General features: G+C 38.4%; 1 protein-coding gene across 1 annotated transcript in view; it reads left to right on the top strand.

The window, feature by feature from the left end:
* fat2 (FAT atypical cadherin 2) overlaps positions 1 to 27,843 on the top strand; it is a 98,429-nt gene that overhangs the window by 42,673 nt on the left and 27,913 nt on the right. Inside the window, exons 9-19 of the mRNA XM_008420846.3 lie at positions 891 to 1,103; positions 1,534 to 1,744; positions 2,297 to 5,964; positions 6,462 to 6,858; positions 8,286 to 8,485; positions 9,792 to 9,945; positions 10,411 to 10,644; positions 14,342 to 14,731; positions 23,585 to 23,796; positions 25,392 to 25,529; positions 25,622 to 25,765. Of these exons, the coding sequence (XP_008419068.2) occupies positions 891 to 1,103; positions 1,534 to 1,744; positions 2,297 to 5,964; positions 6,462 to 6,858; positions 8,286 to 8,485; positions 9,792 to 9,945; positions 10,411 to 10,644; positions 14,342 to 14,731; positions 23,585 to 23,796; positions 25,392 to 25,529; positions 25,622 to 25,765 (5,961 nt within the window). The remainder of the gene's footprint in view (positions 1 to 890; positions 1,104 to 1,533; positions 1,745 to 2,296; positions 5,965 to 6,461; positions 6,859 to 8,285; positions 8,486 to 9,791; positions 9,946 to 10,410; positions 10,645 to 14,341; positions 14,732 to 23,584; positions 23,797 to 25,391; positions 25,530 to 25,621; positions 25,766 to 27,843) is intronic.

The raw sequence follows: 27,843 nt of genomic DNA, 5'->3' as shown, positions 1-27,843 counted from the left end.
TACAAGTTTAGACAGCCATTGATGTTGAAATGTCTGTCTAAAGAATATAAGTAAAAGCAAACATTAAAGAAAACCAAGATTTACGATGTGTTATTCTTTCAAAAGCTTGATGTAAATAGTATTATTTTAAGCTGAAATTCCTGTCTACATTTCATCCAGAAAGGCTATGACCTGCCTTGCTGGATTTCCTTACAGAAATCTGAAATGTGTTAGATTCTCAGTTGTGCCCTTAAGTACAGGATCTTTGTGGATAGATCCAGAAAGAGATGAAAAACTGAAAGAGATCACTGTTTAAGACAGGCTTTACTCCAGGTAAAAAAATAAAATAATACAGAAAATAAAAAAGAGACAGTTTTAGTACAGCAGCTTTTCGCCCAATATCTGTATAGAAACTGAAGAAGTTTCTGTTAGAAGTTTCTGACTTCCATAGAAAGATGTTTTGTGGATATTTCGTGATTTGCTAAATGTGTATAATTTGCTGCTTTTTGTCATGCAGCTTGTCATGCAGTTTGTCATGCATATTTCATCATGTGAAAAAGAAGAAAGGTTCTCTTTCTGTGCTCTTTCATCAATTGCTTAACAAAATTTGGAAAACTGAGGCCTTATAAAGCATTTGGTTCTTGAATTTGAGATGGAAAATTATGAATAACCTGGGTATGTCTTTGAGACGGCAAGGAAAGATTTAAAAAAGCTACGTTCTATGTTTTCTGACAACTTTACAACACTGTCATTTCTCTGTCTGCAGATGAGCTGACTCTTTTAGCTTGATATTCCTCTTCAGCTCTACTCCCTTTTTACCTTTCTTCTTTATAAGAACCATCAAGAATCAAAACACAGTGTTTCCAGACTGCTTTGTCAGACTGCTCACCTCATCTGCTCTTGTCCTTAAGGTGAGGGTTCCTGAAGACACGTCCCTGTGGAAGGACATCCTGCAGATCAGCGCTAAGGATGATGACACCAACAGCAACCTGCTGTTCTCCATCCACAGCAGCCTTCATCCGGACAGCACCAAGTTCTTTCACCTGGATCCAAAGAATGGCATTCTGGTGATAAAGGAGAAGCTGGACTTCGAGAAGATCTCTATTCATACACTCATCATTATGGTAACCATTTATTATGTAATGACAAAAAGTTCCTTTTGAAAGTTTTGAATTTTGCACTGATGGTAGACTGGTGAGATTTAAATGGTAAAATGTATGATTATGTTAATATTTTGTTTTTATAATTAAATTTTCTGTATTTGTTGCAAAACAACAACTATTTATTGTTAAAATAACACTTATGTTTGATAAAATATGTCAGGTATTAAAAAAATAGAAATATTTAAAACACTAAAGATTTTGGTTAAAAAAATGTGTAGCTTAATAAAAATATAAAACAAATAGCAAAACAAAGAATTTATTTCTACTATATTGAATGACAACCTCTTAATTTTATTTTGTTTTTTAAATAAAACCTTGTTATAGTGTTTGGTTTGGGAATGTAGGGGCCTTTTACCTCTTCACACGCTGCAATGTTAACTCTCTTCTTCAGGTGCGTGACCAGGAGATTCCAATGAAGAAAAATTTTGCAAAAGTGGTGATTCATGTGGAGGACTGTAACGACCACTCTCCAGCTTTCCTCAGCCCCCGTTATGAAGCTAGCATCTCTAATCTGGCCCCTGCGGGCTCTGAGGTTGTCCGAGTCAAGGCCCTAGACAAGGACATGGGGAGCAATGCAGACATCAGCTACTCGCTGCACTCTGGTGAGTTGCCCAGGCTTATTTTTATATTTTATCTGCGTTTACTGCTTTTCACCTGAACGCTGCTTCACATTCATTTAGCTATACAAACCTGCTCCTGGGAGATGTCTCTGTTGCATCTGCAGTCTTTAAATCTTTCACACTGGGTTGTTTGGGATTATAGCGGATCACGAGTAATCAAAGATCGGGGGAATGTGTGAGACAGAGAATGATGCTTCAATGCCAGCTGCTGCAGTCGAACACATTGTTGATTTAGTGTTTTATACAGCAAACGGCATCCATCTTTGTAATTGTCTTATCTCAGATTCACGCTTGTGAAGTTAAAAATGACCACTGGTGTGAGATAAATGTCACTGCTCCCAGAACAGTTTTTAAAGTTTAAGAGACAACAGAAGAATCAATGAGATAATACTGTTATCACTGAACACCGTGAAAAATAAAGTAAATAGTTTTTTTTTTCTGTACCTATTTTTATATAAAAATGACTTAATCATCAAAATCTAAAATTAGGAAGGTTTTTTTATGTGTAACATAGTATGTCTTACCTTTCTGCAGGTAACATTGACAACATCTTCTCCATTGATCCTGAGCTGGGCTCCATCAGCGTTTCCAAACCCCTGGACCTTCAGCCTCAGGACCAATTCCACATAACAGTAAAAGCCAATGATCAGGGTTTCCCTCAACGTTCTGACCTCTGCTCTGTCCACATCCACATCCGCATTTCTGATCAAACGCCACCCATCTTCCCCGCGGATGAATATTTAACAGAGGTCAGTGAACTAAGAGCTCCTGGCACTCCAGTGGTCACCATCTCTGCCTCCAGCCCATCTGCAGTGCATTATGGTATAGAGAGTGGAAACTTAAATGACACATTTCATATCAACCCCTACACTGGCTTGATTTCCACCAAACGATATCTTGATTTTGAAATCTGGGAGTCCTACAAGCTCAAAGTTACAGCTTCCACAACAGCTGGAGCCATGTCCAAGACTCTGGTCCATATCTATGTGATGGATGAGAATGATAACGCTCCTGTATTTCAGCAGAAGGAGTACTTGGGTCAAATCAGTGAATCAGCTCCTATAAACAGCATAGTGACGGGGAAAAGAAGTGCACCACTGGTCGTTCAGGCATTTGATGCAGATCGAGATTCAAATTCTCTGCTGACATATCTGATCCTTGAACCTGAAGCGCAGAAAGTTTTCAAGATTGACCCAAGTATGGGTACCATCTCTTTAATTTCACCAGTTGACTTTGAAGCCAAAGCCGAATATCACCTCACAGTACAGGTGAAGGACTCAGGGGAACCATCACTGTACGCAGCAGAGCCTGCCAAGGTCACTGTACGTGTCCTGGACCTTAATGACTGCGCGCCACAATTCACCGCCTCTGTGTATGAGTCATCTATCATTGTCCCAGCAGTCAGAGATACTGAGGTTGTACGTGTCATGGCCCATGATGGAGATTCAGCAGTCTCATACAGCATCTCTGAGGGCAATCTTCACAATGCCTTCTCGATTGATCCCAATACCGGAGTCGTAACTGTGAGCAACGTGTCCGAGTTGAGGTCATTTTACCAGCTGATTGTCAGAGCTTCAGATGGCCTCTTTAAAGATTCAGCCACTGTCAACATAAATGTAACTGAGCTGATGCCAAGTGATCTAGAATTTCAGCATAAAATTTACTCAGCAAGCATTGCAGAAAACTTAAATACAGTGAAAACTTTGGCAGCACTAAAAGTCTCAGGGTGCTACCTGAATGAGCCTCTTTTATATTCGGTCATCAACCCCATGGGAAGGTTTACTATTTCCCAAATGTCAGGGGTTCTTGAAACCACCGGCATTCCTTTTGACAGAGAGGAACAAGATATTTATGACGTAGTGGTAAAAGTTGAAGACACCAGAACCCCACGCAGAACAGCAACAGCTCAAGTCAAAGTTTTTATAGATGATGTTAATGACAATTCTCCACAGTTTCTAAATTTGCCTTTTTCAATGATGATTTCTGAAGACTCCGAGCCAGGAGATGTTTTGTACCAAGCAACAGCCATTGATAAAGATCTGGGTGAAAATGGATCGATCATGTATTCTCTGGAGGAGGATTTTGACCTCTTCAGGATAGATCCAGATGTGGGTGATGTATCTCTTCAAAGACCTCTTGATTTTGAAGCCCTGAATAAATACATGTTGACTGTTGTGGCTTCAGATGATGGCCTGCCAAGTCATAGTACCACTGCTCAGCTCACTATTCAAGTAAGGAACAGAACCAATCCAGTTTTTCAGACTCTTCTTTATCCACTGAGAGTTCCTGAAAATGTTCCCCCATTCACCACCATTCTGCATGTTCAGGCCAGAAACCCTGAGGGATATCGACTCATCTACAATCTTGAGGAAGAAAATGCTTCAAAGCATTTTCACATTGATTTTAAGACTGGAGTTCTGACCATAACCAATCCTCTGGATTATGAGAGCCAGAAAATGCATTTCTTGACAGTTCGAGCTACTGACTCTGTCACCGGAGCGTTCTCAGAGGCGTCTATTGAAATTGTAGTGGAGGATGTGAATGATAATCCACCACTTTTCCCACAGCTGACTTACAGTGTGGACATTGCCGAAGGGCTTCCAGTCAGGACCTCTGTGATCCAACTCAATGCGACGGACAAAGACTCTGGCAGAAATAAAGATTTGACTTACTGGATCGTTAAAACTGAGGGAAACGAAACTGATTTCTTTGAGATCAATCCTAAAACTGGATTGATTATCACAAAACAGGTTCTGGATCATGAAGACATTGAGCGGTTTAACTTGAAAATCAGAGCCATTGACAATGGGACTGTGCCTCTCAGTAGCGAGGTGATGGTTTTAGTAAATGTCACTGATGTCAATGACAATCCTCCTGATTTTGTCACTTCTCAGTATGAAGCTACTTTAGATGAAATGGCCAAATGTGGCCACATTGTTATTAAAATTCAAGCTTCAGATCCTGACTCTGAAGACCTCAATAATCTCAAGTACAAAATAATTTCAGGTAACAAGGATCGATACTTCAACATCAATGAATCCTCAGGGATCATCTCCTTTTCCAACGTTTGCAAGAGGAATCTAGATCCTTACTACAACCTGACTGTGGCTGTATCCGATGGAGTGTTTCAGAAAACTGCCCCAGTTAGTATTGACATGATTAACAGCAACAGGCACAGTCCTTACTTCAAAAAGAGCATCTACGAGGCAGAGCTGGCTGAAAATGCAGAAGCAGGAACTCGCGTTATCCGACTGGCAGCTATTGATCCCGATGATGGGCCATACGGAAGTGTGGACTACACCATCATCAACAAACTTGCTGATGAGAAATTTGCCATCCTCAAAGACGGTCAGATTGTTACAACTCAGCCGCTTGACAGAGAAAACCCCACCCAGAAAGTGATAGCAATAAAAGTGATGGCAAAGGATGGTGGTGGAAAAGTGGCCTTTTGCACAGTCAAAATTATTCTCACAGATGAGAATGACAATGTGCCTCAATTCAAAGCATCAGAATACCAAGTCTCAATTCAATCAACTGTAAATAAAGGCTCTCCTGTCATTCAGATTATGGCTTATGATGCTGATGATGGTAAAAATGCAGATGTGACCTACACTGTGGATGAAGCTGAGGAAGTTGTAGAAGACGTCATCGAAATCAACCCTTTCACAGGAGTGGTCAGTGTGAAGGAGAGTCTGGTTGGAATGGAGAACAAGATCTTTAACTTTAAAGTGAAAGCTCGTGACGGCAGCCTCCCTTTTTATAACTCCACTGTCCCTGTTCAGCTGAAGGTGGTTCCTCCAGAGGTTCCCCTGCCAAAATTCTCAGAACCACTCTACACCTTCTCTGCTGCAGAGGATTTTCCCATCGGATCGGAGATTGGTTCAGTGAGGGCCGACTCTGACATGCCTCTCATTTACAGTCTGGTCAATGGGAATACTGTGGAAAGCAATAAAGACAAAGTTTTCAGCTTGGACCAGGAAAGTGGCACTCTGCTACTACAGAAGACCATAGACCATGAAAAGACAAAGTGGTACCAGATAGATGTGATCGCTCAGGGGAACCATAACGGGACAGACGTTGCATCGCTGGTCTCTGTTAGCATCCAGGTCCAGGACGTGAACGATAACCAGCCCATGTTTGATGCCAGCCCATATAGAGCCTTCCTGGCAGAAAATATGCCTGCTGGAACCACTGTTATTCAGGTGAGACAAACCAGGCTTTATTTTATAGGTTTACTTCTTCCAATGTATTGAATGCATTTAATAGACCAGGGTCCTCTGAAGTTCAAGGAAATGCCAAAGTTCTTGTTGAACAGAGAAGCATGAAATGGTGTCTAGTACAGTGAGACATTTGCATGTCTACTTCTTATACGTGGACTGGACATAGATATACCTTTTCTTTATAAGATATCTGGATAAATTATAAGGAATGTTGAGAAAACTGGGTATGAATAAAGGTCTAGGAAACAACTACATCCCTGAAAAAACTTTTAAAAAGACATTCGAGTAGGTTCTGGTGTTTTACTTGAAATGTTTAGATATACAGTCAATGTAGCTATCTTTGAAAGTTATTGCCTTTTTTCTTGTTTATCTGACACCTAGAGATCTTAGCATTTACTTTAACCTCCACATAAGTGTTTTACCATCCATGTCACAATAGAGTTTTGCACAAAATATGCTAATGAGTCTCTGACCTCTAGGTGACAGCCAATGATCCAGACGCAGACACCAATGGCATGGTTACCTACAGCTTGGAGATGCTGCCTGATGACACTGAGATTGACATCAATGAGGTGTTTACCATTGAAGGAGAAAGCGGCTGGATCACCACTCTACGGGAAACAGACTGCGAGACTCTCAGACTCTACAAGTTCAATGTGGTTGCCACAGATCATGGAGGAGATGTCAAGCTATCGTCCAGCGTCCTCGTGGAGGTGATGGTGACAGACGAGAATGACAACGCACCGAAATTCACGGAAGATGTATACCACGGTTCAGTGGTGGAGAATGCCACCCCGTTTGAGCCAATTGTTTCAATGACGACCACAGATGCTGATGTGTCCCTGGAGAACCGCTTGGTGACATGTTATATCACAGGTCTGTATATCTGACTCACAGTTTGCTTTACTGCACTGTGGAATGCGGATATCTGCTCAAGCAAGCATAAATGTTTTCATCAGTGAAATCACTTTTTTGCTCTGAAGATCTGCTGCACTGTGGGATTTATAAAGACATTAATAAGGCAAAATGAAAATCTGTGTTAATCACCCTCAACTGAGTCACATTATTCCACCTCCAATTAATCCCAAAGTGGAACAGAGAGACAACACAGGAATACCAACTGGATGCCCTGCAGCTAACAACACGAACACAGCCTTGAATTAATGCAAATCCAAGACAGTTAAACTTCTCTGAAGGAGCTCTGACACAGAGATGAGTGTTTGTGCTGGAATTATTTACAATGGAAGGGCTCAGCTTAGGCAAAGTCTCAGTTGTCACAAAAAAAATATATATTAAAACCGCCCAAAACACTGTTAATTTATTTAAGGTTTGTCTTATTCTAAATCAATAAGAATTCGTTATTTTCACTGTTGATTTCCAGTTTGCAGGGCAAATGTTTTTTCTTTGTTTTGTCTGAAGACCACAGTACAAATAGTACTAAAAGGAGTTTACTTCTTTCTTTGTTAATGTCTGAACACTTAATGTCTTACATCATAACAAAAACAGTAAATAGTATACTCATATTCTCATTCTTTTAACAGCTATTACACAAAATCTGCACAAAAACATGCAACAGCCACAAAGATGTAAAACTGGAAATGTGCTAGTGACAGTACATAGATATTTTTCTAAAGTAAAGCTTTGATTTGACTTTTTATTGTTATTAAAGCTTCAACGGCAAATAAACTTTCTACATTTTGCTGTAGAAACACAACTTGCACATAAAAATGTAACAAAAAAAAGGAAATTAAATGCATGTTCCTGTAAAAACTGGGAGCATGTCAACTTAATTTGTGACATTTCCATTCTAATGTTAACATTATAAATTAAATCAGCATAAATTATAACTCATAACAATGAGTTATGAGTTATAACTTATAACAATTAATGTTGGTGTTTGTGGAACAGAATCCACTTAATGTTTTATATCTGCCAAAGAAAACCTGTGGTACAGCTAAACAATTTAATTCAATTTAATTGCAATACCTGAATGGCAGCTCGAGACAGTTTCTTTCTTGAGGTTAAACGTTTTGTTTTTGTAAGAAACCTTTTGTTCAGCCTTAGCCAGCACACATCACCTGTCCGACAAGGTGTGTTCGACAAAGGCAACAAACAAAATCAGTTACAGAATCTAAGATTGCAAGTGTAATGTAGAAAAAAAACATCAATCTCAAACAACATTAGCAGGACAGTAGCATATAGGAAACAATCGGAGAATCACAAATAATTTTCAGCTGCAATGACAATCGAATCGTCAGATTCAAAAACATGATGCGGCTTCTTTTTTTTTTTTCGTCTTGCAGACGGAGACCCATTGGGCCAGTTCGCCATCGTCCAGGAGGACGAAGGTCAGTGGGGTCTGATTGTGAAGGAGAGCCTGGACCGAGAGACCAAAGGCAGATACACATTACGGGTGACTGCCACTGATGGGAAGTTTGAGGCTCCAGTTACTGTTCACGTTCATGTTTTGGACAGCAACGACAACAGTCCAGTTTGTGAACAGGTGAGTCATTTCACGGCATCACTGACAGAAGGCTGTTGCTTCTCAGATACTGTGTTGATCCGCTCAGCAAATTCGCTTCACTGCTAGGATCTACTGAATGGTTAGGCAGTCCCAGATTTATTGTTAGGATCCTCTTTCACAAGGGATTACAAAGGAGGAGTGCTGTTTTTACAGCAGTACTTGTGCTATTGCACGAAATGTTCATAAAAGATGTCAAGGACAATTTAAAAGTTGAACTTTAAACTTTGGTCTTTAAAACAATGTTTAAAAAGTCTCCTTTTACATTGAATGTCGTCTCATACAAAGTGAGGTACATTTCCTCTTATACGGGAAAGTAAGAGAAAAAATATTTATATAGCTGCCATAGAGTGCATTAGAAAGTACTGGAGACCCACATATATATGGGGTGATTTTATATACTATTTTATATACTATATATATATAAAATTCCCTTCTCACCCTCCGTGGGTGGTCTGTTTCATCCTCTGAGCTCGGGTCCTCTACCAGAGGCCTGGGAGCTTGAGGGTTCTGCGCAGTGTCTTGGCTGTGCCTAGAACTGCACATTTCTGGACTGAGATGTCTGATGTTGTTCCTGGGATCTGTTTGAACCACTGCTCCAGTTTGGGGGTGACTGCCCCGAGGGCCCCGATGACCACAGGCACCACTGTGGTCTTCACCTTCCAGGTCTTTTCCAGTTCCTCCCTGAGGCCCTGGTATTTCTCCAATTTCTCATGCTCCTTTTTCCTGATGTTGTAGTCACTTGGTATTGCTACATCCACCACAACGGCTTTCCTCTGTTCTTTATCCACCACCACAATGTCCGGTTGGTTCGCCATTACCATCTTGTCTGTCTGGATCTGGAAGTCCCACAGGATCTTAGCTCGGTCATTCTCCACCACTTTTGGGGGTGTTCCCCACTTTGATCTCGGGGCTTCCAGTCCATATTCTGCATATATATATATATATATATATATATATATATATATATATATATATATATATATATATATATAGTCACACAAGTCTTATTCCAAGCTATTTCTCAATCCCAAACATCAATAAAAATTTAAATAAAGTTAATCAAAGGCCTCCATCACCACTTGTGTTAAGTGCACTAAAAGTATGTTCAATACCTGCTTAAAGGTTGTCAGTTTTTAAAGGATACTTTTAATCTGACAAATGAATCTAATTTATTAAAAATAACACTTTTCAGCTGCCTGCTAAAAACGTCTGAAATGATTGAAGCTCGTAAACACTGTCATTATCTCAGCGCCACCTGATCATTTTTCTCATCCTCTGTCTCTAGCTGGTGTACACAGAGGGGGTGATGGAGAACTCGCCACCTAGGATGTATATTCTCAAAGTTTCAGCTTCAGATCCAGATGTGGGAGCAAATGGCGACATTTCGTACACACTGCACGGTCCAGATGCAGACAAGTTCCATCTGGATCCGAGAACAGGTATGATGGCGCCTGTTTGGGGTGAAAATGGGCACTCTCACTCTGTGAGTGTCTGGGATGGTGATAACATCAACAATCTGCAGCTGTAATGAGCTAACAGGAGCCAAAGCAATTGTTATTGTCCAGTAGATCACTGACATCAATTCCTTTCATTCTGCCATAACATTTATTCTCACCTAAAATTCGTAGTCCTGATTTTACAGATGAACCGGACGGTTTTCATTTTGTCATGTCCTTCTGAGAACAATCATCCCTTTCACTGTAAAATAATAAGAAAATGTATTGGAGGTCACAAACTTACATTTTAAAATGTGTTGCCAAACATTTTCCACTACTCTTAGAATGATAAATGCCAATTCAACTGTAGATAAACATATTTCAGTTTCCATAAGAATAAAAAATGTTTTTATATGCATATAAAATGTTGTTTGGTGATGAACTATTTCTGAATCCACCTTCCCTCAGGTGAGCTGTTCACTCTGGCCGTTTTGGACCGTGAGACGCATTCGGAGTTTAACCTGGTGACGAAGGCGACTGACGGCGGTGGTCGATCCTGTCAGGCCGACATCCTGCTGATGATCCAGGACATGAACGACAACCCGCCCCTCTTCTCCTCCAGTCACTACGAGGTCACCGTGTTCGACAACACTACGGTTCGCACTCCGATCGCTGTTATATACGCCAAGGACCCGGACACAGGTAAGCAACTGCTGACGTTTAGAAATGGGAGGTTTTCAGCTCTGTGAGAACAATCTATTGTGTGCCTCAGGTCCCAACATGCTGAGGCAAAACATTTGGCCTGGTATCACAAGCCTGGCTTTGTAAGTCTAGAATATGCATGTGTATAAGCATGTTTTTCCTGATCCCATACATAATGACATGCTAATCCATTTGCAACAGAGTTAATTCTTCCGAAACTCCCCCTTGATACTTTATGTCATTCTAGCTGTCTGCACAGAGATTTAACTCTCTTAACACGTAACCTCATGAGCTGAAAATCTGAAAAACGTAAGTTTGTTTCAAATGTCCTTCTGCCACATGTCGACTTGCCCCTGGCCACTTAACCCAAAGTTACCTGTTGATTTGTGTATCGGTGCATGAATGTGTGCATATTATTGAGTTTAAATGGATGACTGGGGCTTTAGTATAAAGTGCTTTGAGTTGTATAAATTCAGTTCATCACTTAATCAAATTTTTTACACCCTTGTTTGTTTTTAACAGTGTTCTTCTGTCAGCTGGCACTTCATTGTGTTTTCAGTACCAACTCTCAGTCTGTGTAAAATCATAACTTGCTGAGCGTAGCCACCTCTTTAATCCCAGTGTAACAACCAAACATATTGATGCATAACACTGTTTTATGGGTTGTTTATAGATAAACCCAATTTTGTGTGTGCGCGTGCGTGCGTGCGTGCGTGTGTGTGTGTGTTAATTTTTTTTTTTTTGAGGGGCTCGGGGATCTACTGTATGTAGATAGTTTATTTTAAGTCATTCATTTAATCTTGTTCTGAGCGCTAAGTTCAACGTACAAACAAACTTAAATCATCACTTGAGATTTGCAACTTGAAGAGGAATCTTGAGCTCTACATTCAACCAAAAAGAAGTGTTTAGTTGCACTTGCAGCTGCTTTCTAGGTAATTAGCATCTGCTACTGCACCAAATGTCACTGTTGATATATCTTCAGTTAGCTGTAGAAAAACCTCTGACTGTTATTTCACTTTGAGCCTCATTCAAATGGAAAGCTCCCCACTATTTTTTATTTTATAGTAAACAGTAAAAATAGTTATGGTAAAACAACCGTAGAAAATTTGACTATAAAGTGAAATACTCTATACTAAACTCTAAATACTAAATATGGCCATGTAAAGAAAAACTGTCTTCTGAAGAATAAATATCTAGGGTTGGTCCCTTCACATCAGTGTAAACTTGTGTTTGTTACAAAGTGGAAAGTAGGGACATAATCATTCATATATATGTGTCATAGTTTTACTGTATTGTACAATCAGTTAAAACTGCAATCACCACTCTTATCCAGAAGACGATATTCACAGGATATTTTCTTCTGTAAGGTGCTTTGACAGACAATGAGTAGATAAGGAGATTATGTAAGGGTCATGGAAATAGCTGCTGATGATCACATTAAGGACCTCGAATACCTACTAGCTTGTTTTTAATCAACAGTGAAAGAAAGTTTCAGTTTTTCGCTTCAGTTGAAAGAGTGGTTGAAAAGCCAACAGTCTCAATTCTCTCTTTTTGAAACACTGAAACATTCTTATATGAGTGTTGAAAGGTTTATGGACAACACATTTAGTGTCACACATTTGAAATTGAAATTTTTATTTTGGGAAAAAATATTTTGTTTTCTTTTGCTTTATTTTGCATGAAATTAAGAGACCTCTTTTGATTTTTAGATTTAGTTTCCATATCCAGTTTCAAATGATCAATATGCAAAACTAAAAGCTTTCAGTAGTATGTGGCCAAGAGGCATGTACCATTCGGTTATTTGTACCAAGGTAAAAAAAGTTGATGGCAGCATCCAGATGTGGGAAGGAAGGCCACCATCTCTTCACAATACAGTAGCACATTTGGGAAGCAACTCACAGCATGTGGGTGAAGTAGCCAATAGTGTTTATTCTAGATTTTTTCCCCTCTCTCTCTCTCTCTCTCTCTCTCTCTCTCTCTCTCTCTCTCTTTCTATCTCTCTTTCTCTCCAAGATTATATTACAAGAGAACGTCTCACCCTCTCAGTGTGTGTTCTCAAGGGTTTTCTTATACTGCAGTTTTGTGGGGGCCACTCAATGTTGTTTTTCCTGTTAATGATGATGAAGGTATGGGCATAGTTTATGTTGCTTCTAAAAAAAATAATTGACACCATTTTGGCACATACAGAGTTAATACCGCTGGGAAACCTAAGGAAAAAGTTTTCTTCTTTAAAAACTTGCAGCAGAGCCCAGTCTGCACAGATGCGTTTGTCTGTTTGCAGTTTGAGTGTTGAAAGGTTTATGGTCAAACTTTGACGCACTTGCAAATATAAAGAAAGTAATCAAAGAGTTTGCCCATAAACCAGCTGGTACAGACTTTTTTTGGAAAGCGTACTTTGGCAGCTCAGCCACTCCTTTAGATGTGCAGCAGCTTGCCTTCACCTGCTCTCACAGCTTTCTCACAGATGAAACATAAAGATCGGCCTGTTTGAGGCTTTACTCCGTCTACTGGTGCATCAGTTTGCTTTTTCAGTGATTTGATTTATTTTCTTAATGAGCGAGCATTAACAAACTTTTCAAATCCAGCTGCTGACTTTTAAAGATTGAGACAGTTTTGAGAACAAATGTTAGTTCTTGAATGGAATACACTGAAGTGTGTTTTCTGTCATGGCAACAGAAAGACAAACTGCTTAGCCATCATCTTTCAAGCTTTAGTCCAGTTAATCTTCTGCAGAACACCTAAACGTCCTTGTGTGACTTAAGTTTGAATGTTTATGTGAAATGCCTTGATGGAAATACGGACTTCAAAATTAAGTTAATTCACAAGAATGCTGCTGTTGTCAGAGTTTTTTCTGAGTAGTTGCAGAACAAACAGGTTTTCTGTTGCTTTTTTCATGACCTGAAGAGGGGATTTGGTGCCACCATCTGTTGAGTTATTATCTATTATCTGGTTTGCTGCAGATAAGAGAGTGACATGCTTTGTATGAAATAGCAACACATTTTATCTTGCCACATAATCTCAGATAATTTCTTGCATTCTGAATTGATTGAGGGGCAGCAATAGCTGGGGCTTGTCCATGAAATCATTTATCCAAAACTTGCAACTGACTGATGGTGATATCTGTGAAAACATGAAAGGAAAAGATGCTCCATCTATGAAGGCTGCACAATTTTAATCCAATTCAAATCCCAGTTAGAGGCATTTACTGCTTGTTTTACTCTCTCTCTTTCTCTGGCCCTTTTTCTTTTAAGCAACTGCCGAATAAAGATGAGAGTTGGCTTTAAAATGTGATTCAATAATAATAGTAAACGACTGAGGATTAACGATTGTTTAGAGGTATTTTACTCCTTAAAATACCACTTTCAACCGTTTCTGTGCTTATTTTCAATAATACTTTCAATTGTAGTTCATTTGTTTGTCTCCTCCACCATGTTTTAGGCTTTTATGGGACGATTTACGTCATTTTGCACTCTCATCAGATCAACCAGAAAATGATTGATCTTTTGTTTTATTTCAGTTTAAAATACATTTTAATATATAAGCTCTTTATTAAACTTTTAGAAGTTTTTGAAAAATATTTAAATAAAAACTCATTTAACAAATATTTCTACACAGAGAGGTCAAATTTAGTTGAGTTTCTCTTGTCTGTTTATTCTTCATGTTTGAGCTTAAGTACATCAAAATTTGTGTTTTTCAGGCATAAACTCCGAGGTGAAGTACTCCATGCTGGCAGGAGACCGTGGGTTCTTCTCTCTGGATGAGTTCTCTGGAGTCCTGCGGCTGGAGCGACCTCTGACCTCTGACACCCCACCAACATTTGAGTTGAAGGTCAAAGCTGCCGACCGTGGCCTGCCTCGCCACCTGTACTCTGTTGCCACGGTTACAGTGGATGTGGTTTCCCTGGACGACTATCAACCAGTGTTCCTGAGCTCCGAGTACACCGCCCAGCTTCCAGAGTCGTTGGTGGTCGGGTCTGAGGTGTTGAGCGTGTCGGCGCTCACCAGAGACGGGGGCGGTCCAGATCCCATCGTGTACCGCATCATCTCAGGAAACGAGGACGGCCGCTTCCACCTAGACTCACAAACAGGTCAGAATTATTATTTTTGTCCACAGTTTGAAAAACTGATTTAATTTTCTGAGGTGAATTTAAAAAATATGCATCTTCACTGGGTTGTGAGGACTATTCTGTGTATGTATTCAAAATTTTCATGAACTTTCAAATTAAATATGATCCCAAAACAGGATAAATCTAAAGTAAAAATGTAGAAGATATGATAAAGAACAAAAGAAATATGTAGATTTGACATTTCACAAAATAAACCAATTCATTTTAAAATACACACATTTCAGTTTTTCACATAAATATCTCTAAAAAGAACAATAGAAAAAAGCTTAAAATATGTGCAATTAAACCCAAAAGAATCAGAAAGTTTCCGGTCTGTAAAACTCAAAGAGTATTTCATGAGTGGAACAATAGCGTATTTGCTACTGTGAGAACTTTCTTCCATGGTGTATAAATATCTGAAATATGCTGTGGTCATGATAAATGGAGTGCCAGCAGTTCATTGTGTGGATAATTAATCTGCATTGTATTAGTACAACAAAGACAAACCAGGGAGCTGAAACTTTTGATCCAGAGAAAGAAGATTTTGATTTGATTTCCTTCAAGGTGGCTGGAGGCACCATGGTTTTTTTATTTTATTTTTTTACTAAACTGTCAACGGAATATAGCAATTAGGACTTTTCTCAAATAAATTAATAAGTAACATTCTGCTGTGATGCCAACAGAGTGAAATGCTTTGGGGGGGAGTTATGAATGAAGTACGTAATGTAAAAGTCTGATGTGTAATTAAAAGTCAGAAACATTCAAAGTTTTACTTAAACACGTCTGTTGTTTTTTTTTCCAAGGCTGTCTGAAACACATCCTGCATTCACCCTTCTCATGTTTTAAATAGGAAGGACAAGCAAGCCTGACAGAAGAAAATACATTTGTTGAGACTCCTGAGAATGTAGAACTACCTCTGTGATATCTAAGTTGAAATATAGTTTAAGATTTCCGACTATTGAGTTTAAAGCATCATGAATAAATTTTGTTCACGGGAAACATTGCAGCAAATGTTTACCCTTTGATGTGATGCTTTATGTAATTATTGCAGTTTGAAACAAAGAAGGAATTAAGTCGTCATCTGTTGGCTTCACCAATTAATCTCTTTCAAAACAATTGATAGAAAACAAACATATTTTTGCAGAGCTGAATAAGGTATATTCAGTATATAATATCTATTATATAATATATATCTAATATATTGTATATTTTGCAAAAAGTACATTTTTGTCTTTGTTGAATAATATGAATAATTTAAATACCTGCAAATCCCTAATTTTTGCTCTCTTTGTCCCATACAATATTCCAAACATAGTGCTGTTAGTTTCTACAGTTGTGACCATATGCACTGTTATTAAAAAAAGGGACATAAATCCAAATTTTAACAAAATGTCTGCTCTCTTACAGTTGCACACAAAAACTAAACAAGAAAAAAATATAAAAACATTTATTTTATTTACTATGTTTCACATAATCCACAATCACAGAATGATTTTGTAACACGAGCTGGTTTACCAGGTTTCCAAATTATTAAAATGTAATCTAGAAAAAAGCAGAGATCACACCAAGTCATTAGAGCACACAGATGTTCAAACCCCTTTTTTCTGCAGATATTGTGAAATTGTTTATGGGCCATATTGTCCACCTCTGTGGTTTACTCCTTTGTTACGTATTCAGCAATAATCCATTCTATTTAAAATGTTATATGTTACATAATAAACACTAAAATATATTTCAATGGGACTCATTTGTCAGCATGCTGTAAACAAAACTGAGAATCCCATGGAGCATTTTTCCAACAGCTCCTGCAGCCTCTGCGCTCCTCCCAGATATTACTCCGTGTTACTTCCAGCTGTGAGCGTGAATCTCCTGCTGTGAAAGGCATGCAGGAACAGCAGCAGACGCTCAGACAGCCTGCATTTCCCCTGAATCTCCCAGGTGTTTTTATATGTGAAAACAGTTAAAGACCCTGAAAACAACTGTAATATCTGCTGCTGAACTGATAAAACATCATTCAAAACCATCACTGGTTGGTGAAGAATACACTAGATAATTTATATGGTTTTTGAATGAACTATGGATCCTTTGCATGATAAACAAGCATCTCCAAGTTGTCTTTAAAGGACATGGCTGTGGTCAGTAAATCTAACACTGGCTGTGGATCAGGAGGTGTTTTTCCAATATTAGACAGCAAGCAGTTTGTCTTGTCTGATACAGGAGCCAGATGGATTGGGTCTAACCCTCATGGCAGCTTAATATTTCACTGAATCATCAGGAAAGATAAACTAATCATGTGACAAATAGGTGAGTTTATCTTCAAAAGCAGAGTAAGAGAGAAATAACTCAATAAAGTTCTGTGTGTCTGCAGTTTTCCAGAGGTAAATACTTCATTGTTTCAATTCAGCATGAAGAGCAAATGTTTTATGCCTGATAGTTGAATTGAGCTTTGATCAACCAACAAATTGTGAAAAAATGCAAGTACATTCAGTAAATCCATGAATAGGTTTAAAACAAATTTAAGGACTGTTTGAAAGAGGACAATGTACCATATATTCTGAGAATTAAAAATCTAAATTAATACGAGGAAATATGCTTGCTGAATGAACCTAAATTTGTACTTTCTAATGTCTCCACTGTGCTGTTTTTACACCATCTTTCAAAAAGCGACTTGGCATTTGAAGTGTTTCACATTTTTAACTGCCAATATTTTCCATGTGTTATTCTACTGGATGATTTGGTGATAGACCAACACTGAGAATTGTGAAGAACAGTGAAGTGAAAGGAAAATAAAGGCATACATCTACAGGTAAAAATCACAGTGTGTGGTACGCATTAGCATTCAAGTCCTTTACACTGGCACTACTGCACATAATTGAGTGCAGCCATTTGCCTTCAGAAGTGAACTGATTAGTAATGTAATCTCAGTATAGACACATCTGTTCTGTGAAGACTTTGGAGGTTTGTTAGAAAAAATTACAGAACAAAGAGCATCATGAAGACCAAAGAACACACCACAAAGGTTACAGAGGAAATTGTGAATCAGTTTAAAGCAGGCTTAGATTATAAAACAATATCCCGAGTTTTGAACAAAGCACTGTTCATTCCATGAATAAGTAATGAATGCATGGCATAAATCTATTGAGAGGGCAGATCCTGCAAATTTGGCCTGTATGGAAGAGGGTCAGTGTTGAAACAAAGATAAGAGAATTTTAATTTGCTAGAACCCATGAAGGGGAGGTGGCCTAGAAGAAGAGGGGACAAGAAAAAAAAGCCTTTTGGGCCTACATGCAAAATCCTGTGTGTGGCAGAAAATTAACCCCGTAAATCACCACCTAGCACACTATCCTCACGATAAAACACGACAGTGGCAGCATCATGCTCTGAGGAGGCTTGTGAGATTTGGGTAGAGCAAAATACGGTGCAATACTGGAAGAAAACCTGTTAAGTGTTACAAACAGACCTGGAACTGAGGCAAACTTTCTGGCAAAGCAGTTTCAGTCTGAGGATAAAAGTCTGGAAATAAAATGTTAGAAAAGATTTTCAGGTGTAATTGCAGTAAATAGTGGTTTGACTAAATGAAATATTTGCCACACTTTTGCAAACAGAATAAGGAAAGTTTCATTGGGAACACACTTGAGCAAAGCACTACATGCAGCTGTGGATCAAATGTTGTTTTTAATGAAAAAATATCACAATGTTTTATTTTATTGCGACACCTTCACACCATCGCCAGAGAAATAGGTAACAACTTGATAATCCTGAACAACTTAATTTATTTGCAAAATTTAAAAATGTAAGACAGATTTGTACTAATCCTTTTTGAGCTCTGTGTTCCAGTGAAAGCAAAGTAAGCTGACTTGGTTTTTATTGTTTGTAGCTAATAACAAATTAATACCCTGCAGCTTCTTACGGGTGTTAACAGCCTTTGCCTTAGCTTCTCAAAGCACTACTGTTTGTGTTCACAATAAATGTGTGAGAAGTAGAAGCGTAGAAGCTGACAATGACAAACAATCCTCACTCAGTTACTCTGTGGGAAGTCACTTCATGCTGTGTGGAATGAGCTCAGACTGCTCGGAGCAAAACTGTGAAACAAGTCCACACTGATAGAAACCTGGCAGCAGGAAGAAAAAGCTGCTGCTGTATGTTTATATCAAAGGCTTACTACGGTGCAGGGTTATAACAGGCAATCGAAAACATTAGCATAATTACTGTACGTGCACAAACACCTCTGCTGCAGTGAGAGGGATCCATGAAAACCTCAGAGACATGCTGTGAAACTGTGGCTTCCAGTCTGATCCCTAAAGCTAACTGGAGAAAATGTTTAACATCGATGTTTTATCTGGTGGTTTGGCCCAGATGTGTAAAAACCTCATCCTTTCACTGAATCATTTATGCTCTTTCTTCACAGGCTACCAGTAAGCTGCCATTTCAAACAATAAACAAAAGTACAAACCTACTTCTTTCACTTTGTGGGAAGTTTTTAAAATAAAGTCTAAATTACGTCATGGAAGGGCAATTACCCCTGTTCGCTGGTTGATAAATCACAGCTCAGCATTTAATTAAAAAAAAAAAAAAAAAAGCTCAAGGAACTGGAGATTAGTGCCACCTAATGGCTGCTGGATCCTCAGAAGAAGGAAGATATAAAAAACTGCATATACAGTTTTATAATTACCAACAAGGCCGTGCTTTAAGTCCACTTCTATTCTTGATACTCTTAATTCCAATTCATCCCTAACACCACTGTGGAATTTGCTGATATCAATCAACATCAAAACTCTGTGGTGTAAAGAGTTTCTATATAAAACCAGGCAGTGGACTTCAGAAGAAAGAAGCAGGTTAAACTACTTACCACCTGAGTTAAATAGGATGCTGATGGAGAAAGTGGCAAATTCTCCCTGCCCTGGACTCCATATCTCCAACCTGGAGCACACAAACTTCCTGCCCGGTAAAGAAGGAATAGTGTGTCGCAGTCTGAAAAGACTGAAAAGGTATAATATCTCCACAGTGGTTCTGTAAACCTTCTTCATTTCTGTTACTCAGTAGTTTCTAACGATATCACCGTTTGGCACAGGAATTGTAACTCACCAGACAGAAAAGCTTTAGGTAGGCTGACCTTTGAGACATCTTGATTCAACGATGTGGATCCAGGGCACATAATGAAGAACATTTACCATCCTAACTATAAACTTTTTAAGTGGCCATCATCCAGCAGGGAAAAGGATTCTTACCAGAAGCAGTGTCATTGGTCTGAGGACAGAGATAAAGTACTATGCACTCAATTTCTTTACAACAAACTTGATGATTTTACCTAGAGCAGGTAAAATAAATGTAATTTTATTTAATTTATTGTATGTTGTTTTTTACAGTTTAGCACCAAGACTCAAGATGGTTCTTAGTTTAGGCACAATCCTGTGAGTGATATGTGAAAAAGAAAGTCAGTCACAAGTTAATATATTCTCTACTATAAAGTAGAACAGTGTGAAAGAAGAGTATTGATTTATTGTTAAAATGAGCACTTGGGTGTTTGTTCTCGATGCAGAATTTGGTCTACAGAAGGTATTTTGTGCCATGTGTAAATGATAAGGGACTAGGTTTGATTTTTCTATCTTGGCTTTGAAATTTGAGATTTGTGTAGTCTTCTATTTGTAATTAAGTCATTTTTGTTTTAATTTAAAGTGATTTAGTTTGATATTTGTTCAGCATTTCAACAGGTTTTTCATCTAGTAACCTCTTTCTCGTCATTATAGCTCGGAGCTGCACAATATATTCAGTCACGATCATCACTGAAATTACAATATGTACACAATTGCTAAGGACTGTTTGGATGAAGTATCTGGAAGGCTGTTGTATTTCGAGTGGCATGCATTCAAATTGCTTGCCAGTAATATATTTGGCTCGATGGACACACTTTAACTGTCTCACTGAGTTAAGTGATTTCAAAGTAGTAGTCATTATTTCTATCGAATCAGCTTATATATATTTGTTGTCACTGCAGATTTTCAGTTCTTCCAATAACATTTAGTTTAAGAATAAGAAGTGGAGGAACCCTGGGATAGTACAAATTATAAACAAGCAGAGACCTCTCAGTGGGAATTCTGCACAAAAAGAGAAAGAATGTGTTTTATTGATACAAAAGGGAAAACAGGATCCCAGTCTGCATTTTCACAGTTGGATTGTAAGCAACGAATGAATAAATAACACGCCTTGGATCATTTTGACTAAAACTAGCTGCAGAAAACCCCTTTATTTCAGAAAAATCAATAAAATGAGACCTACGTTCTTTGCACGGGGCACAAATAATTTACTCTCTGAAACATGGAGTTGTTCGATTTTAGCAGAGTGGTGGATGGTTGTTTCGTGTTTTTGGAGCCTATTTTTGTTCTCTCTTAATAAGGTGTCTTTTGGCAGACTGGCTGGCAGCCCAATACTGGGAGTGTGTTTCACCCACACTCTGCTAGATATGACGAGCTGCAGCAGGTAGGTACGCTCCGGCTCTGTGTGGGATAATATGCCCACAATGAGACGTTCTGTTGCTTCACACTTGCTCAGTGTAACAAAAACAGAAAAAGGTAAAAACCTCCACAGTTGTAGCGAGTTCCATCTCCAAACACTGAAACCACTGTGAGTTTGTGTGAGCTCACTAAAAGTTAGTAGAGTTACGTTTCTTTGTTTACATCTGTGGTTTGGGTTGTAATGAGTGGATCAGGATGTTCTGGAGTCAGAGCTGCGGGCTGTAATTTTATATTTTTTGTATGGTTTTGGATTACGGGTCTTTATTGGTACTGCTCCAAGAAAGGCAAACATGTTTTGATTATTTTCTGAAGACGAGAGGTGGATATATTTTCCAAGGATGTTTCATATTCTCTGTCATAGCCATTAACAGCATGTTGGTTGACGGGGGGAAAAGAAGATGTTTTAACAGGAGACAATGTTATTCGTTGACTCAAAGAAATACTAAAATCTAAAACTAATAAGGAATTTATTAGTTTGTTTTGTGTTGAGACTTTACAATCCACTAGATGTTCTTGTCTGCGATGTTAGTTTGATAGTTTGTGTTGTGAAAAAAACCCACTAGCACTGTCTGCTGATGAAGGAAATCAGTTGCCATTTCAGAAATGTAAAATATCGTTTCAGGTTTGATCTCTGAAAATACAATTTTATTACTAATATAGCTGCCAATGTTTAAAATTTTTATTGTCTTTTATGTCAAAGTTATTGTATAAAGTATACTGCTCAAAAAAATAAAGGGAACACTTAAACAACACAATATAACTCCAAGTAAATCAAACTTGTGTGAAATCAAACTGTCCACTTAGGAAGCAACGCTGATCGACCCGACGATGGTCCCCGTTGTCAATCAGCTTTGCTTCCTAAGTGGACAGTTTGATTTCACAGAAGTTTGATTTACTTGGAGTTATATTGTGTTGTTTAAGTGTTCCCTTTATTTTTTTGAGCAGTGTATTTTAAATGATGTCTTTTAAAAGTATAATGGCCATAAATTGAACTTTTCTGTGAAAATTAACTAGATTTGATCAAGAATGTTGCCATAAAACGATCTATCCTCTTTCTGTGAGCTTTTAATAGCGACCAATGAATCATTAGTCATTATTAGAAACTAAAAAACTAAGACAGCAATCATCACATAGACCGCTCATTGACAATGTAAAGATTGTTTGCTCTTGTTCTTTAAGGAACAAAAACGTATTTTCTCCTTTTGTCTCAGACAAAACATTTATATTAAGCAAATATTCAGCAGGTCAGATGCAAAAAGGCTTTTAGACACAGTGGTCACATCTTAACTGCTTTAGCTGTTTCCGTAAACTGATGTTGGGCTTCACATGAGGATGACAGCAAACACACAGACAGCAGGCATTTATGGACAGATTTATGTCTCCTTAAAGGTTAAACTAACAGCTTTACTGAGCTCAGATGTACCACATGATACCACACACAGGATGTGTTTCACTTATGGAAAATATCACCATCCAAACCACATTCTGCTCACGACGAGAACACCCGTTTAAAGATCATAAAACGCTTGTCACTCCATATAATATTGACTCTGCATTTCAGCCTCATGTGTTGTCAGGTAGAGCATGGTATATACGAGGTTATGATGACAGTTCAGATGTGCAACACAAAGGAAATGCTTGGGAAACAGATAAAAGGAAGGTCACTGGGATAGCTGAAGATGTAAAATAAATTGATGTCTTCGTAACTTTATGCAGCAGTTCTCATGTGAGCATTGTGCAGTGTATAGCAAGTAAACCTCCAGTTCAAATTAGTCTTTATATTGCAGTAAAATTAATGATTTCTACCCTGATCCTGAATGTATTCCCATCAATTGTAAAAAAGGCATCACAGAGGTCTTTAGCTGTTTAAAGTTTTAACATATAAATAGGAGAACTCCCTTAATGCGCTACAAAAATATAAACATAAATGAAAACATTTCTTTAAATACAATAGCACCAGACTACACTTTCTTGTGCTGTTGTGGTAACAATGACAGTATTGACATCACAAAAAAGATCCTGAGATCGTCTAAAGTAGAGGTAAACTAAAGATTGAAAGTTTTCTACTCTGCACTGTTTACGTTGTCCTCCCAGTTGTTCACTTTTTGAGCCTGCACTTTAAAAGTTTCATTGAATCACATTAAGGGAAAAGCAGAACAGATGTGGGAAACCCTTAAGCGCTTCTTTGTTCTTAGGATAGCAGTCAAGTGTGAACTGCAGTCATCAAGGATGCAAGACAGCATCCTTAATCCTGTCAGTCAATCAAGCAGACATCAGATTTTTGTTCTGTTCAAAGTGACTGCTTTATGTCGTCATCTTGCAGGCCTTCTCACCCTCATGGCCCCGCTGGACTTCGAGGTGTCCCGGGAGTACTACCTGTCCGTGGAGGGAAGTCGTGGAAAGTCTTCCCTCAGTGACATCACGACGGTTATCATCAATGTGACGGACATGAACGACAACGCACCAGTGTTCAGACAGGGCGATTACAGCGCTGAGATACTGGAGGATCTGACACCCGGAAGTCTGGTTATGAAAGTAAGGAATAAATACAATATATTGCAAAGTAATTAAACTGGAGAACCGTAATTTGTCTTTATACATATGTGCTTTATAACTAATTTTAACTAGCTTTCTTCATACTATGTTAAAATGAAGACATTTTAAAACCATTATTATTTAAATTTCTAATCTCTTTTTTATCATTTATAGACAAAATTTTAGACTTACATGAAAAAACCTAATGCTTTCTTAAGGTACACAGTGAATTTTATGAAGATTTGAAGCACTAAAATTATTGTTTTCAGTCAAAGCTTATTAGATGTACATTTTTACAATTTAGTAATAGATAATATAATTCAATAAACATTTATTGTAATTCCTTAAACACACAAAAAAACCTTGTTAAAATTAAAAAAAGACGCGGAAGGTGAAAGACAAAATAAATTCATGTACAAAGACCTCATATGAGAAATCTGGAAGAATTTTTGACTGAAGCGTGTAGAAAACCAGGTTGCACAATGAAAAGTTAATGAAACAAAGATTTGATCATTTATGACATGTACACACACACAACAGATAATTGTGAGCCAAATAAAACATTTCATCAGGTAATATTTAATTGCAGTGCAAGCAGATGTGATCTCACACAAATACACAACATGACAGGAGGTGACCAATGAGTCGAGCAGAGAGAGAGAGTCCTGACAACAGTTCAAACTTATATATTGATCATGGATTCAGGTGAGAAAGGTGCAGAAACCAGATTAAGCCACATGTCAGACGTCTCATCAGGGCGGCAGTAGATAATATGGCAATAACACAACTCAGCAACTCACTGGTTACAACGCTGTCATCTATCAGGTCCACGTTTTTGTCTGATGGCCAACTGTTTCAGTTGTTTAATTATCTACAGAAAGTTGGATTAAATTTTTTTAAGTGAGCTAAATTCAGAGAGAAACTGAAGGATGAAACTAAGTCTTCATCTTCTGGGTCTGTTTTATGACCAAACATTTTTTCAAGATATTTTTTGGAGATTAATAGGATCTACAACAGAAATTACATTAAAGGAAAACGTGCATCTTATTTATTTAAAATAAACTCCAACAAAAGCAACTTCCATTAAAGTATGGGTCATTATAGAACATATAAAGGACTGAAACAATCAACCATGTTGGTCAAACGTTTGGTAGATAATGCGTTGTATTAATGTCTAAGCTTGAAAAAAAATCCTAACAGAACATGTTTATGTCTTTAATTAAATAGCAAAATATCAAGAATTAAAGTCAATTGGATTTAATTGGTTGCAACAAAGCAATCAGAAAGCATCAGCTTATAGAATCCATCATGTGCACCCCATACTGATTGTTCCTGTAAATGTTTTCAGCAGTGAGTACAAAAAAATCAGATCTACAAAATCTTAAATGTTATGCTTTGGGTGTGACGTACTGTAGAAAATATGATACAAGTGATGGATTTTAGTTTTCTTGTTTTTATTTCTCTAAGACGTGGAGAAAAGCTTGTGCCTGCCATCACAAAGAAAATATATAAATAATATATAATAATATAAAAAAAAGAAGAAAAGAAACATATTTGCTTTGGCTGTGGTGTTTATTATCTTTCATTCCTATCAGGTAACAGCTTCAGACCTGGATGGTCCAATCAATAATCTGCTTCGGTACTCGATCGTTAGTGGAGATCTGCAGCAGCAGTTCTCCATCCACCCTCGCAGCGGTGAAATTTCTGTTCGCACAGCACTGGACAGAGAAGAGGTCAGCGTGTGTGAAATACAAAAGAAAAAGAAAAACATTGAATGACATGAAAACAAAAAGTGTTTTGTTAAACCCTGATTTCTGCTTTGCAGATCCCTCATTACTCTCTGACGGTGCAGGCAGCAGACGAGGGCAGGCCCCCTCTGTCATCGGCGGTCCTCGTCACCATCACTGTCATGGACGTCAACGACAACCCACCGGTCTTCTCTCAGGTCAACCACAATCTAGTGCTGCAGGTACGACAACCTGAATGTTTTGCGTTAAGCTTATTCACAGAAAGCATGCAGACATTTTTGGTGGAACATGGCTTATTTGATGTTTATCCAGCTAATTGCTGAATCCTGAAAGATATGTCTGTGTAGATATTCCATCATCCATGTCATAGTAATCCTGATACTTTCAAAAACAGTTTCCAATTTTTTTTGTGTGTGTGTTGTTATCGGCGTGGGCCACCACATGTTGGCTGCCGTACATTTTGTCCAGATGATGCATCCACTTTGCTGCAGGCATGAAAGAACAAGTTCAGCCTACGCTTTGCATTCAGCGCTCCCCTACAAAAGGATTTTTTTTGAGAAGTTCTCAAGTGCTTTAGAGAAGTATAAGAGCTTGAAATAAAAAGGACACAAAAATATTATGCACATTAAGTTGATGCAAATCATCTTAACTCATTAAGTCACCAATGACCTTGACTTCGGTTGTCCTTTTTTAGTGTTTTAGATGTACATTTTGTAGGCCTGAAAAGGAAAGAGAAATAAGTCATTTTTTTAAACAGCTTATCTTTCATGTACTTTTTATTGATTTGACCCTTTCAGGAACCGAATGCGCGTTTGAACAGGTTTTGCCACTGTGTTTTGATTCGTTGCAGCCACTGTTTTGTGCACAGAGATCTTTCACGTCTGTCGCTTAAAAAAACAAAAAAATGTCTGCACACCCTGCTGCACACACAAAGCACAGCTTCGACAAACTGTCATGAACCGATACATCAGGAGACAAATAAAGAATTCCAGCAAGAACACACAGGAATAAGCCGCTGCCTCCTACAAAAAAAAAAATATATATATATATATATAAACACCAGTGTCCTGAAGAGCAACAGTTGCATTCATGTGTGATATTTGACGACTCTGTGTAAAAATAAGTGCAATGGGAATATGAGGATGAGCAAAAAATGCAGTGCCTCCCGCAAAGTGCCTCATGCTGTGTTCATTTTGTTTACATGGAGAAAAAGGGGCAGACAGTATTCCCAAACATTCCCTGACATGCTTACATAGAGATGCCATAGCCAGTGATAATTAAAGAGAAATTACAAATGACTTATTTTGTTTATCTCTTTCATTGACTTGATCCAAAACAAGAGTACACAGATTTGTTTCTGGACTTTGAATTCAAACATCAGAGGAATCAGCTATCATGATTGTCACTGTGTTCAACCTTTTTGCTTTAAACCTTTTATTACACAGCCACATCTGCTGAGGTGGAAAAAGACTTTTTACGGGCAATTTACCTACACCTTAGCTCCTGGGAACGCATGTATTTCACAATGTTTCGGTTTTCCACGTGGCTGTGTATGTTTGTTTATAAATCTGCTCCTGGCTAGCTGTGGTTGTTGCTCATTGACAGTGTTTTATCTGCCAGCTCTTCATCACTTTGACTGCTGCAGGTTTGCCAGCTCTCTTCACACCATCCAGCCACGGGAAAGCTTGGTCGTGAGACCAGACTTTGCCAAATGTCGTCTGTGGATGAATCCAAAGTCTTTGAAATGCTCCCATGTGCTAACGCCAGCTCTGCCTGATGAAGGCGCTCTGATTGCAGTGAGCAGATGGATGCGGCTGCAGACGGTCTGAGGAGTTGTTAATTTTTACAGACAGGTGCTGCAGGTCGACAGCGGCCTGGATTTCTTTTTTGGCAGTTAATTACAGTCTTTGTTTGACTATTTGTCACCTTCACGCGTCTGCTTTTACGAGAAGCACATCTGTTGTGGGGAAGTGAAGCTGCCACTATAGGCTGGAGTTGAGTTTGAAATCTTCACTAAAGCCAGCAGTTTTGACAAGTGATTCATTTTGGTTCCCAGAACCCCCACAGAGGAAGCCACAGAAGATATAAATCAAGATAAATTCTACATCGCTGAGGAAGATTGTCTCCACTGAGCAGTGAAAACAATCTGAAGACATTCAAATGTACCAGGGTTAAATTGTTCTGCTCAGAGCGTATTTGCAGATTCAGCCGAGTCGGGTAAATTCTGGACTATGGTTTACTAAAAACCCAATGGAATTTTGCGTCTTTTTGCATTAACCACTTTCTTTGTATCAGCGTG

This window comes from Poecilia reticulata, chromosome 10 (genome assembly GCF_904066995.2).
Source record: "Poecilia reticulata chromosome 10, P_reticulata-male-v2, whole genome shotgun sequence".
In the NCBI taxonomy this organism is placed as follows: domain Eukaryota; kingdom Metazoa; phylum Chordata; class Actinopteri; order Cyprinodontiformes; family Poeciliidae; genus Poecilia; species Poecilia reticulata.
Note: the sequence above shows the minus strand (reverse complement) of the source record. Positions and strands in the feature narration are given on the sequence as shown.